A 14843-nucleotide genomic window follows, 5' to 3' on the forward strand; every position below is an offset into this window, starting at 1 on the left:
TGTATATGTATATGTATGTATATGTATATATATGTATATGTATATATATGTATATGTATATATGTATATATATATATGTGTGTATTTATGTATGTATATATGTGTGTATTTATGTATGTATATATGTGTATATATATGTATGTATATATGTATATATGTGTATTTATTTGGACACCAGTCGTTGTGGGAGGATGGTGTTAAACGCCGAGCTGAAGTCTACAAAGAGCAGTCTGGCGTAACTCCCCTGCTGCTCCAGATGGGTCAGGGCATCATGAAGGGCTGTGGCCACAGTATCCTCCGTGGATCTCTTTGCTTTGTAAGCAAATTGAAATGGGTCCAGGTCTGCTGGCAGGCAGGCGATGATATGACTCCGCACCAGTTTCTCAAAGCACTTCATGATGACAGATGTGAGTGCCACTGGGCGGAAATCATTCAGACTGTTCGTGTTGGATTTTTTCGGTAGCGGAACAATGATTGAGGACTTGAGGTAGGATGGGACAGTGGCCTGGGACAGGGACTGGTTGAAAATCCTGGTGAAGATTCCGGCCAGTTGATCTGCACAGTCGTTCATCACACCGTCGGGTCCTGCAGCCTTCCTCAGGTTCACTTTCCTCATCACCAGCCTCACCTCACACTCTTCCACTGTGAGTATATTGCTGTTGTGAACAGGCTGTTGTGATGGAGCTGCTGTTGGTGTCGCCTCAAAGCGGGCAAAGAAGATGTTCAGCTCCTCTGCCAGAGAAGCGTCTCCCTCAGCGGCCAAGGAGTTGCTGGATTTGTAGCCGGTGATGTGCTGGACACCCTGCCACACCTGCCTGGTGTTGTTACTCCTCAGATGATCTTCTGTCCTCCTTCTGTATGCTGCCTTGGCCTCTCGGATGCCTCTCTTCAGGTTCGCTCTGGCTACACTGTAAAGAGCCCCATCCCCAGACCTGAAAGCAGTATTCCTAGCTTTCAGCAGACTCTGGACATCCCTCGTCATCCAGGGCTTCCTGTTAGGATAAATCCTTATGCGTCTGTCCCTGGTGACCTTGTCCGTGCAGAACCTGATGTAATCCATATTTATAAAATGTATGTATATGTGTATGTATGTATTTATGTATATGCAATTTTAATTCGTGATTCATTTTTATTTTCTGAATTTTCAAAATTGAAAAAAAAAATATGACCTGACACTAACAGTTGATATTGATGCTAAAAAAATACAGTAATAATGAGAGGTAGATAATACAGTGTACAATAAGTTTTTTTGTTTATAAACATAGTATGCAGATTAGAAGCATTTTTGGGACTGTGTTTTATCTTTGTAAGGAATTTAAATGTTCGCTGTGACTGCAATCAAAGTTACTTTTTCTTAAACTTTTATGCTTAGAAATTTTTGCTGCTAACTGAACAGTGTAATAATCATAAATTTCTTTGCTTTCAGTCTCGGAAGCAGATACAAGTGATGGATTACAGCTAAAAAAGGAACAAGCTCTTAGGATATTTTGTTACATTAATTCTTGGAACCAGCGGTAAGCAGAAGCTTTTTAAATATATGTTTTTGCTTATGAAATGGCTTAACTGTTTGTGATCTTTTTACTAAAGTAATTTTTTAAATGTAACTTTTAAGATATTGTGGTCCACAGTGGGTGTGGCACTGGGCTCGGACAAAAGTTTGCCAATCAGTGAAGATTTTTTTTTTTTTAACTCTGTGAAACTCTTCCTCAATTAATTTTTTCCCCACATCACAACCACATTTTAGTTCCACCTTCCACATCTCTGTTGTTTCTTCTCTACTCCTCCAGCAAGCTTAGTCTTCCTCCTCCTGACTCTGGCTCCCTATATTGAGGATGGCAACACTGGGAGCACTTCCAGTGTCCAGAAGGTGTGACTCGAAAGCACTTGCACGTCAGGTTGGAGCCTGACAAAATAGGGCTTGTTAGTCCCCTCAGTGCCCCATGGCAGCCCCCACTAAACCAAACAGGGCTGACCCAAAGAACTACAGTTCCCACTGTGTCCTGGGAGTGGCCATAGCGACAGCATAAGCTGGGGGGCTGCCACCTAGCGGACTGGTGGAGCCACTGTCCTGAATAGACTTTCTTCACAAGTCCTTCCGTTATATTGGTATGCCAACTGGGTTAGGATGCTGCTACAGGTCTTGCCAGGATGCCAGTCCCAGCATGGTATCTCTGACAATATTTACATTTATTTTTCTGAAAATACAGCTTATAGCCCATCATGTAATGGAGATGGGCCACCTTTGAGAGTAAATTGCTTCTTGGTCACCCTTTTGTACAGGTGTGTGTTCTCGACATATTGGAATACCTGTACAGATTATAATTCCCACTTGCAAGCCCCAGTACAGATTATAATTCCCACTTGCAAGCCCCAGAACGTGCCAGAAATGGTGCTAAACTGATGCCATCTTTGTAATCTTTTAGGAATTTTGAGTGGTGTAAACTGTATTAATTCTGGGAAATTCACATAATTTCAAAATACTAACAGTCTGGGTGAATATTGATGCAGTGTTCTGAAATTGATCAACAGTTCAGGACCTGTTCAATTCATTTAAAATGTAAGACTTAATAGATAATGCACTAAAATCAAAATCTTTCGGGCTGAATGGTTTAACTTGCTTTTGAACAGCTATTAAAGGCTTTTGTTTTAGCCACTTGTATCCCGTGCAGTTATTACAGAAAAAAAATGATTTCTACATGCTTTAGTTGTGAGATATGACCAATCAGCTTTGAGCTGCAGTTGTTTTAACTTATAGCTTCCCACATTTGAATGAGGAAGTTAGACATAATAGTGAGATTATTCACTTTTTAAAACAAAACCAGACGTTTTGAATTCAGTCACTGAATGTGCAGGATATGACTACATACCGTCCCAATCTATCCCTCTTCTGACTGGTTTATCCAGTTTATGGTCACTGCGAGCAGTTGCCTATACTGGCTATAATCAGAGAGGGAACAGTCCATGTTGGAGGGAGTGCTATGCCTGCATACATCCATGTTTACTATATGGATTCAGTTTAGAGCAGTGGTTCTTAAACTTTTTGATCTGACCACCCAAATAAGAAAACTGATACTATAGGTGGATCCAAGAAGAGACTTTTAACTATTATGACAGCAGAGCTATATGTAGACAAATAACGCTGACCATATAATAACAAACAGTAATATTTTTGTTTCAATTCAAGCATATCACTCATATGAATATTACTAAAATAGTAAAGTGGAAAAAAGCCAAATATATTGTTAATAAAACAGTAATTACCACTCAAGTCAGGAATGGACTTCTGAGCTATATCACCGCTACTGGAAATAGTTAGTATAAGCATTAGTAAACCTGAACAAAACACATTTGTTTGTATTTGTAATGGGTGCAGTGCAATGTTATAATGATTTTTGAAAAGGCAGAATTGAAGGGTGATGCCTGTTTGTGACAATCGAAGGGATCCAGAAATAATCACTTATCTTGGTCACCTCACTGATAATGATGGATAAGAAATAAAGTAGTGAAATATAATTAACTAGCCAACCCGCGGCGTACCATACGCCGCATAATCAGGCCGCTTTTTTAATGATTTTTAAGCACAGGGAAAAAATTAACATTTGAAAAATCCGGAGGAGAGGGGAAGGACGCCCATTACGCCCCATCCGTCATGCTAGTCTTCTGATTTCTCGTTCAGTAACCTGTGAGTAGTGATGGGCGGAGTGAAGCCTCACGAAGCATCAACACGTTTGAAGCAATTGTGTCGGAAATCATATCGAAGCTTCGAAGCATTTGACACTCACCTCTCTCGTGACACCTCCTGGCCATTTTCATTAACGTTACAGAAACTTATGATACACTTCAATGACGTCTGTTAAAAGTCGTATTGCTTTTATTTTTTCGTAGCTACAGACTGACAACGAAGAGAAGGGTTCATCAGCAGCTTGTAGTGTGTGATGTCTAAAAAATATAAATATAACTAATGCCGACAGGCAGAATGCACTATACAATAGCAAGAGTTAAACAAAATAAAAGACGCCTCACCTCATGCATTCCCGGCTCTTTCAGTTAGTATTTACTTTTGCACTGTATCATTATAATCGCTCCTGTTTTTAGTATTATAATTAACCCTGTTCTTTTCTTGAGATCACATTTAATAGCCTTAAATGAAAATAGACAGAAAATAAAGGTTTATCCCTGTACTTTGCCATGATATAGGTAAGCACATTTGAGAAAGAAAATGTGAAATCCTTAAATCACAGATGTCATTATTCGATCAAGTATTAAAATCTGCAGTGCTTCGAAAGCTCGACACAGTGTCGAAACCTGAGTATCGAGCGGCCCATCACTACCTGTGAGTCACGTAGAGTTTTCATTGTTGTTTGCGATTCTGGCCGCTTTTCACGTACTGAGTTGTTCCGGAGTCACAGTTGAGAAACAGTTTTTTAATGTCTTTTAAGCACAGGAGAAAAAATGAACATGTGGCCCGGTGCATTCTTTAACTGCCTTGTGGCGCTGTAGTAGTATGGATGCTTTGCAGTAAGGAGACAGTGGAAGATTGTGGGTTCACGTCGCGGTTCCTCCCTGTGTGGATAGCAAATTATCCGCGACAAACAAACTGTTTTACATTGGTTTACGCAAAGCAATCCGCGCCGCTTTTTCAATGTTTTTTAAGCAGAGGGAAAAAAATGAACATTTGCAAAATCCGTAACGCTGCTTTTAGTAAGTACAATGCACACGCGTTTAATTTGTCAGCCACTTTTTGCCAGCTGTCTTTTCTGGTTTGGGCCGCTTTTGCAGTGTTACCTCTTGTGTATATTATATCTTGAAATCCTTCGAGTTGCTAATTAACTAACTAACACCCACCCACTCAGCTTGTGTGAAAAAAATGCGCCCATTCTTTCAGCATTTTGTTGAAGCCTATCAAAGACTTGCTGATCATGTTTTGTAGACTCAATATATATTGGCTTTTCACTCAGCGTGAGGGCGCGCATTCATCTCGGATTATTACATCTTACTAGACTAATCTGCTACACGGCTGTGTTTGAAAAACTGATTTATCCCGGATGAGTTTCACCGGCATTAATGATTAGGAATCTGGTTGGAACAAAACCCTGCAGCCACAGGGGTTCACCAGGACCGAGTTTGGCAAACACTGCTGAACTGAGACGAAACCGACTCAGATGAGGAGTGGGGGCGGGCAAAGTAGTTGCAGCTATTGATTATTCAGTGTTGTTTGCCTGGGTGTCTGATCTGCTCAACTAGATTATAAATAAAAGGAAAACAATGTGAAGGCAATGTCACAGGTGATCCTGTGGTATAGCGGGTCCACAGCTCCCCTTCAAAAGCCCATTTTTAAATAAATAATCATCGCAGTCACAGTGTAGCGAGGGGAGTGGAAGTGTGGCTGAAACGGTTTTCGGGTAGACTCGTGCTTCGGGCATTTCTCCCCTGTGCAGTGTGTGAGCGAGTGAGGAGAGGGAGAGAGAAAGCCAGTACGTTAGAGTGAGCGAGAGCAGGCTCAAAGGCAATGTGTTCCTGTGGTATAGCGGGTTCATAGCTCACCTTCAAAAGGTCATTTTTAATCAGGCGACTGACAGTAGTGGAGTCAGGCACAGAGAAGGTCAGCTGCAGAGAGAGCGTCTCGACTGTTGCAGGGCCTGAAGCAGGTGAGATGCTAATGAAAAAGAGGCACAGGGCTTATTGGTTTTTAAAGACTGCTTCCTTCATTGTGTTTTAACTTCAGTTTTAAAGGATTGCGCGGCTCTCTCTTGCGCTGCCTGTGTGTGCCTCTGTCTGTCTGTGGCGCTGCCTCTGTGTGTGTGCGTGGCTCTCTCGCGCGCGCTGCCTGTGTGTGCGCTTGTCTCTCTCTGGCGTTGCCTCTGTGTGTGTGCGCGGCTCTCTCTCGCGCTGCCTCTGTGTGTGTGCGTGGCTCTCTCGCGCGCTGCCTGTGTGTGCTCTTGTCTCTCTCTGCCGTTGCCTCTGTGTGTGTGCGCGGCTCTCTCTCTCGCGCTGCCTGTGTATGCCTCTGTCTCTTTCTGGTGTTGCCTCTGTGTGTGTGTGTGTGTGTGTGTGTGTGTGTGTGTGTGTGTGTGTGTGTGTGTGTGTGTGTGTGTGTGTGTATGTATGCCTGTGCCTCTGTCTCTCTGGCGCTGCCTCTGTGTGTGCCTCTGGCGCTGCCTGTGTGTGCGCGCGGCTCTCTCTCTCGTGCTGCCTGTGTGTGCCTCTGTCTCTCTCTCTGGCGCTGCCTCTGTGTGAACCAAGATTCCACTGAGGTTGACTAATGAAAAGTCAACGTGGCTCAGAGCTGCAAGTGGACTGTGGCACAGACAAGCAGAAATGACGGCATGTTTTTCGAGGCGTCGCGTCCGAGTTGGTGGGCATGGCTGTGATTTTTTCGTCGTATCCAATGATCTAAGAGTTGGTGGGCGTGGCTCCTTCCTGCGTGCGCCATTGGCGTCTTACTTGTTGGCGGTTTAGTGAATCCACGCCCCTTCCGGCGTGCTTTCCATGGTTGGCTACTTGTCTTCTGGCTTAGTGAATTATATATATAGATTGTTGCAGTTTATTTACTTAAGTAGTAGTATTTTCATTTTAAAGTAAAATTTCTGAAATGAGCTACAGCTTTCACAATTTATTCTTCTAAATGACTTCACAAATTGTTTGGCATACTCTGTTTTTTATTTAACAATTTAATTAACTGAGTAAAAAGATTTATTTACATAACAAAATTTTTCCTAAAATATTTATGTGCTAATTGTATTTTATACAGGTATTATGATAAATCTTGGTGAATAATTTGGCAAATAGTCTGAAATGTTTAATAATAATAATCTATATATATAATTCACTAAGGCAGCCGACCATGGCAGGCAAGACGCAAGACAGAGCCATGCCCGCCAACTCTAAGCCTCCTTCCGCGTCCACCCTCGCTCTCGAGGCATTCACACTGCCTGCTCATGTGCCAGCACGCAACACCTCACCAAACACCGCCTCAGTCGTTTTCGTCTCTGCTACAGTCCACATGCACCTTTGAGCCACGTAGACTTTTCATTGTTCTCTTCAGTTCCAGCTGCTTTTCTATATATAATCCACCAAGTCGCCTGACCATGGAATACGCATGCACACAAGACAGAGCCCCGCCAGCCGACTCTAACCCTCCTCCTGCATTCACCACAATGTACTGGAGTGTAAGACTATCGCAGCTGGTACCTCACAAACTGTCCTTATTCCCCGGATATCCCTGACCCCATCAGATTCAAATTTGCCTTTTACTTCTACACACAGACAATTTCCTGTTAGATTGTTAATAAGGCACAGGGCCAAACTTTCAAAAAGATATGCCTGTATCTGCCAAAACCAGTTTTCAGTCACGGACAGTCGTATGTTGCTCTCTCCAGAGTTCCATCTTTTCATTCACTCACAGTCGTATCCTCAAACCCACCCCATTTGGACAACTGTGTCTTTCAGGAAGTGTTCACCCATCAATAAATAATTATAGGGCGTATGCTACGCCGCAGGTTGGCTGGTAGTCCTAATAATAATAATTCATTACATTTATATAGCGCTTTTCTCAGTACTCGAAGCGCTATCCACACAGAGAGGAACTGGGGAGCGAACTCACAATCTTCCACAGTCTCCTTACTGCAAAACTGTTTTGACATTGTGCTGAATGTTGAAGTATCCGTTCTACCAGCTGTCTCTGGTGTTCTTACAGTTGTCAGTGGTCTACCAGTAAATTGTATCTTAATATAAAATCTTCTCTGCATATCTGATGTAGATTTATATTCAAGGCACCTAACAGTTGCACATGGTTACTGAAACTGCATTTAGCACAGTGGTTCTCAAGCTGTGGGGCGGGCCCCCCTAGGGGGGCGCGAAGTAACAAAAAGGGGTGCGCAAAGATGTGAAAAAAAGAAAACAAGAATCGAAAGTATGAAAAATACATCTGTTGAAACCAAAACAAATTAACTTAAACTACATTTTGATACTAGAAAAATAAATATAGAGTTAGATAAATGTTGATAAAAGTTAAGTAGGTATAATAAAATTTGCATCTATGACATATCATTAATTAAAAAAGAACAAATTGGTATTAGTGGGCTCCTTTCAAAAAACGTTAGGGGGGCACGATTAAAACTGTTATGAAAACTTGGGTCGCAAATACTTAAAGGTTGAGAAACGCTGATTTAGCATACAACACTGCTACAGCACTATATGTATTGTGCAGGACCCATTATTAATATTTTGACAGTTTAGTCTTGCATTGCAGTTCTTTCACTTGACAAGCCTGTCTGTCCTTCACATCAATGTTGCATGAGTCTCTGCTGTTAACCATCTCATTGTTTTTTAGGTTGTGAGAGGGGTGATAATGTCATGGGAAATATTTTTATGTTTATGTCCCCTAGAAATAAAATCTCTTTGTGATGGATCAGAGGCATTGTTTGTAGGATATGTCTGAGATCGTATACTACCGTAATAAAAAGAATACTAAATAGACATATTTTATTCTCCACAGAAATCAAGCTTGGCTAATCTATCACAGACCTATCCATGACCTGACACATCGTTTTAAAAACACTGATTTAGAGTGAGACTTTTAGAGAAAGTCTTTATTGTGTATTAAAATGGGTACAGTTAAAATAAACTGCAGATCACAAGTGTTAACCTGATCATTTTTATTAAGAAAATTAAGTTCTGTAGCCTTTAGTTTTCAGTATCCTTAAAAATATTGAAATGCAAAAAATTCACCTTAAAATGTATAATTTTTTAACCAACCATAATGGGGATTAAATTTTTTTTTAGTTTATTACATAAGACTCAGTCAGTCAGTCATTATCCAACCTGCTATATCCTAACACAGGGTCATGGGGGTCTGCTGGAACCAGTCCTAGCCAACACAGGGTGCAAGTCAGGAACCAATCCCCGGGCAGGGTGCCAGCCCACTGCAGGGCGCACACACACACCCACATACCAAGCACACACTAGGGTCAATTTAGGATCACCAATACACCTGACCTGCATGCCTATGGACTGTGGGAGGAAACCAGTGCAGACACATGGAGAACATGCAAACTCCATGCAGGAAGGACCCGGGAAGTGAACCCAGGTCTTCTTACTGTGAGGCAGCAGTGCTACCATTGCGCCACCATGCTGCCTTACATAAGATTCGTAATATTTAATTTCTGTGTTTTATTCTAGATAAGTTGTAGATTTTAAAGGATAAGTTTGATATTTTTCAAGTTAAACTTATTTCTTCACAACTTTGTATATATATGCATTAGAACACAACTTTGCATGGCAAAAGTTAAGCATTTTCTATTGATTTTAAAAAGAATACATAGCTATTTCTAGCTTTTTATAAAGCTTGATGCTATAGATAGATAGATAGATACTTTATTAATCCCAAGGGGAAATTCACATACTTCAGCAGCACCTTACTGATACAAAAAACAATATTAAATTAAAGATTGATAATAATGCAGGTAAAAAAAACAGACAATTTCTTTGTGTAATGTTAATGTTTACCACCACCCCCGGGGGAGGAATTGAAGAGTCGCATAGTTTGGGGGAGGAACGGTCTTCTGATTCTATCAGTGGAGCAGGACAGTGACAGCAGTCTGTCGCTGAAGCTGCTCTTCTGTCTGGAGATGACACTGTTTAGTGGATGCAGTGGATTTTCCATAATTGATAGGAGTCTGCTGAGCGCTCGTCGCTCTGCCACAGATGTCAAACTGTCCAGTTCCATGCCAACAATAAAGCCTGCCTTCCTCACCAGTTTGTCCAAGCGAGAGGCGTCTTTCTTCTTAATGCTGCCTCCCCAGCACACCACCGCATAGAAGAGGGCGCTCGCCACAACCATCTGATAGAACATCTACAGCATCTTATTGCAGATGTTGAAGGATGCCAGGCTTCTAAGGAAGTATAACCGGCTGTGTCCTTTCTTACACAGAGCATCAGTATTGGCAGTCCAGTCTAATTTATCATCCAGCTGCACTCCCAGGTATTTATAGGTCTGCAACATCTGCACATAGTCACCTCTGATGATCACAGGGTCCATGAGGGGTCTGGGCCTCCTAAAATCCACCACCAGATCCTTGGTTTTGCTGGTGTTCAGGTGTAGGTGGTTTGAGTCGCACCATTTAACAAACTCATTGATTAGGTCCCTATACTCCTCCTCCTGCCCACTCCTGATGCAGCCCACGATAGCAGTGTCATAAGCGAACTTTTGCACGTGGCAGGACTCCGAGTTGTATTGGAAGTCCGATGTATATAGGCTGAACAGGACAGGAGAAAGTACAGTCCCTTGTGGCGCTCCTGTGTTGCTGACCACAATGTCAGACGTGCAGTTCCCAAGACGCACATACTGAGGTCTGTCTTTAAGATAGTTAAGATAGTCCACAATCCATGCCACTAGGTATGAATCTACTCCCATCTCTGTCAGCTTGTCCCTGAGGAGCAGAGGTTGGATGGTGTTGAAGGCACTAGAGAAGGCTAGAAACATAATTCTTACAGCACCACTGCCTCTGTCCAAGTGGGAGAGGGATCGATGTAGCATATAGATGATGGCATCCTCCGCTCCCACCTTCTCGTGATATGCAAACTGCAGAGGGTCGAGGGCGTGTTGAACCTGTGGTCTCAGGTGGTGAAGCAGCAGCCTCTCCATGGTCTTCATCACATGTGATGTCAGAGCAACAGGCCGGAAGTCATTCAGCTCACTAGGACGTGATGCCTTTGGGACTGGGGTGATGCAAGATGTTTTCCAAAGCCTCGGGACTCTCCTCTGTTCCAGGCTCAGGTTGAAGATGCGCTGTAGGGGACCCCCCAGCTCCGATGCACAGACCTTCAGCAGTTGTGGCGATACTCCAACTGGACCTGCTGCTTTGCTGGCACGAAGTCTCCTCAGCTCTCTGCTCACTTGCGCTGTTGTAATTATGGGTGGGGATGTCTCTCCTATGCTGGTATCAGCAGAAGGATTTGTGGAGGGTGCAGTACTCCGAGGTGGGAGTGGGTTAAGGTGGTCAAACCTGTTGAACTTGTTCATTTGATTTGCTGTCTTCACGTCTCTCTCGATGGTGGTACCCTGCTTCAAGCTGCAGCCAGTGATGATCCTCATCCCATCCCACACTTCCTTGTAGTGAGGCTGAAGCAGAACCAGGTTATGATCTGCCTTCCCAAGCGCAGGCAGCAGGGTGGCGCTGTATGCGTCTTTAACGTTTGCATACAGTAAATCAATAGTCTTATTTCCCCGGGTGCTACAGTCCACATACTGGGAGAAGGCAGGTAATGTTTTGTCCAGCGTCACATGGTTAAAGTCTCCAGCGATTAGCACAAGCGCCTCAGGGTGCTGCGTTTGTAACTTAGCAACAGCAGAATGGATGATGTCACTCGCTGTCTCCACGTCCGCCCGAGGAGGGATGTACACGATGACAACAATGACGTGTCCAAACTCTCTGGGCAAGTAATAGGGATGCAAACTTACGGCCAACAGTTCGATGTCCCTGCAGTCAGCCAGTTCGTCGATCTTATTTGAGATTGAGTTCACATTTCCCAGAATCACAGAAGGCACCGAAGGCTTAAAACGCCACTTTCTCGCAAGCCGCTTCATTTTTAGCTTAGTGCCGGCTCTGCTGCCACGATACCGCCTTCTTCTTCTGCTACACAATGGCAACGTTTATCCTTCAGTACCTGTTGGCTATGCAGCACACATGAAAGAAACGCATGAGAATATGGAACTGTTTCTGAAGCACATCCAGTATAGCAGGTACAACTGGAATATCTGTGGAGATCTTAGTCATTGCTGTGTTACTAGGACTGCAGCTCGGCTATACAAAGTGCTGTTGTTTCATCTGTGAATGGGACAGCGGTACCAAAGAGTCGCACTATTCTCGACAGAACTGCCCACTCCGTAAAAAGTTAGTTCCAGGACAGAAAAATGTGGCACATGAATCGCTTGTCGACCTGGCAAAGATATTTTTGCCTCCTCTTCACATAAAACTGGGACTCATGAAGAATTTCGTGAAAGCACTGAACAAGGAAGGCAAAGGTTTCCGTTATTTAAGACAGATGTTCCCAAGAATAACTGACGCCAAGTAGACAAACTTCTCAAAGCATACAAGACAATGAAGTGCAACATGTCACTCAAGATTCATTTCCTCCACTCACACTTGGATTTCTTCCCTGCAAATCTCGGTGCTGTCAGTGACGAACACGGTGAAAGGTTCCACCAGGACATTGCTACGATGGAGAAATGATACCAGGGCAACTGGAATCCATCAGTGTTTGCTGACTACTGTTGGACACTGCAACGTGATGCACCAGACATTAAATCCAAAAGAAAATCAGGAGCAAAGCACTTTTAATTCTGTTGAATTTAATAGCTTATGCAAAACATAAACGTGACTAAATACGTTATTGTCAGTAAACATATAAATGTTTATTTCTCAGAGTTCCTACGTGATGAAGTAAAACCAAAACTATATTTGTGCGTACCCAGTAGGTAGGTATCAAGAAGCAAGAAGAAAAAAAAAAAGTGTTGTGCAGTGTATTTAATATACCGTAATCCCTCGCTATATCACGCTTCGACTTTCGCGGTTTCACTTTATCGCAGATTTTATATGTAAGCATATTTAAATATATATCACAGATTTTTTGCTGGTTCGCGGATTTCTGCGGACAATGGGTCTTTTAATTTCTGGTACATGCTTCCTCAGTTGGTTTGCCCAGTTGATTTCATACAAGGGACGCTATTGGCAGATGGCTGAGAAGCTTCCCAACCAGAGTGTGTATTACGTATTAAATAAAACTCCTCAAATATATTGTGAGCACTGGGGCTGTTTGCACCCCTAGAGGATACGGCTGCTCCTCAAAAAATGCTCTCTACAACCTCCTGTGTTTCTGTGCAAATCTGTGACCCAAGCATGACAATATTAAAATAACCATATAAACATAAGGTTTCTACTTCGTGGATTTTCACCTTTCGCGGGGGGTTGTGGAACCCAACCCCCACGATCAAGGAGGGATTACTGTATATGCAGGCAACTGCTCTCTCGCTTGTATGTTATATAAAAACATTAGTGTGGTGAAAATAAAAATTTAAACTATAAAAACTAGTTTATTTTGGCTTTTATTTTCTAGTTTTGATTAGCTTTAGTTTTGAGACATTTTTTTTCTTTTTAATTTAGTTAATAAAATGAATGTGTTTTTGTTAATGGGAATAACACTGGGATACATTTTCAGTTTGCTTGTGTGAAGGCTTTTAGCCTTCCTAACAGGAGTTCTCACATCATTGCAAATATAAACTGAATACTAAGCAAGTGGCAAGAACAGTTCCTCTTTCAAGATAAAAACATGCTTCTGGGTGCGAAAATTTTTTGCGGAAGAAGACCTACGCTGAGCTAAAGCGCATAGCTGGTCCTCTTTTGAAATGGCTTAGATATATATTTTTTTAATGCATTGAAAGTGCTTAACATTTTAACACAGTTTCATGCGAAAAATGTGTATATGTATATGTGTATATATCCATATATCTGTACATATATATTTATATACAGTGGTGTGAAAAACTATTTGCCCCCTTCCTGATTTCTTATTCTTTTGCATGTTTGTCACACAAAATGTTTCTGATCATCAAACACATTTAACCATTAGTCAAATATAACACAAGTAAACACAAAATGCAGTTTTTAAATGATGGTTTTTATTATTTAGGGAGAAAAAAAATCCAAACCTACATGGCCCTGTGTGAAAAAGTAATTGCCCCCTTGTTAAAAAAATAACCTAACTGTGGTGTATCACACCTGAGTTTAATTTCCGTAGCCACCCCCAGGCCTGATTGCTGCCACACCTGTTTCAATCAAGAAATCACTTAAATAGGAGCTGCCTGACACAGAGAAGTAGACCAAAAGCACCTCAAAAGCTAGATATCATGCCAAGATCCAAAGAAATTCAGGAACAAATGAGAACAGAAGTAATTGAGATCTATCAGTCTGGTAAAGGTTATAAAGCCATTTCTAAAGCTTTGGGACTCCAGTGAACCACAGTGAGAGCCATTATCCACAAATGGCAAAAACATGGAACAGTGGTGAACCTTCCCAGGAGTGGCCGGCCCACCAAAATTACCCCAAGAGCGCAGAGACGACTCATCCGAGAGGTCACAAAAGACCCCAGGACAACGTCTAAAGAACTGCAGGCCTCACTTGCCTCAATTAAGGTCAGTGTTCACGACTCCACCATAAGAAAGAGACTGGGCAAAAACGGCCTGCATGGCATATTTCCAAGACGCAAACCACTGTTAAGCAAAAAGAACATTAGGGCTCGTCTCAATTTTGCTAAGAAACATCTCAATGATTGCCAAGACTTTTGGGAGAATACCTTGTGGACTGATGAGACAAAAGTTGAACTTTTTGGAAGGCAAATGTCCCGTTACATCTGGCGTATAAGGAACACAGCATTTCAGAAAAAGAACATCATACCAACAGTAAAATATGGTGGTGGTAGTGTGATGGTCTGGGGTTGTTTTGCTGCTTCAGGACCTGGAAGGCTTGCTGTGATAGATGGAACCATGAATTCTACTGTCTACCAAAAAATCCTGAAGGAGAATGTCCGGCCATCTGTTCGTCAACTCAAGCTGAAGCGATCTTGGGTGCTGCAACAGGACAATGACCCAAAACACACCAGCAAATCCACCTCTGAATGGCTGAAGAAAAACAAAATGAAGACTTTGGAGTGGCCTAGTCAAAGTCCTGACCTGAATCCAATGGCGATGCTATGGCATGACCTTAAAAAGGCGGTTCATGCTAGAAAACCCTCAAATAAAGCTGAATTACAACAATTTTGTAAAGATGAGTGGGCCAAAATTCCTC

At 42.3% G+C, this 14843-nt stretch overlaps 1 protein-coding gene across 1 annotated transcript in view; it reads left to right on the top strand.

The window, feature by feature from the left end:
- usp34 (ubiquitin specific peptidase 34) overlaps positions 1-14843 on the top strand; it is a 723586-nt gene that overhangs the window by 62435 nt on the left and 646308 nt on the right. Inside the window, 1 exon segment of the mRNA XM_051919324.1 lies at positions 1427-1514. Within this exon segment, the coding sequence (XP_051775284.1) occupies positions 1427-1514 (88 nt within the window).

This window comes from Erpetoichthys calabaricus, chromosome 15 (genome assembly GCF_900747795.2).
Source record: "Erpetoichthys calabaricus chromosome 15, fErpCal1.3, whole genome shotgun sequence".
In the NCBI taxonomy this organism is placed as follows: domain Eukaryota; kingdom Metazoa; phylum Chordata; class Cladistia; order Polypteriformes; family Polypteridae; genus Erpetoichthys; species Erpetoichthys calabaricus.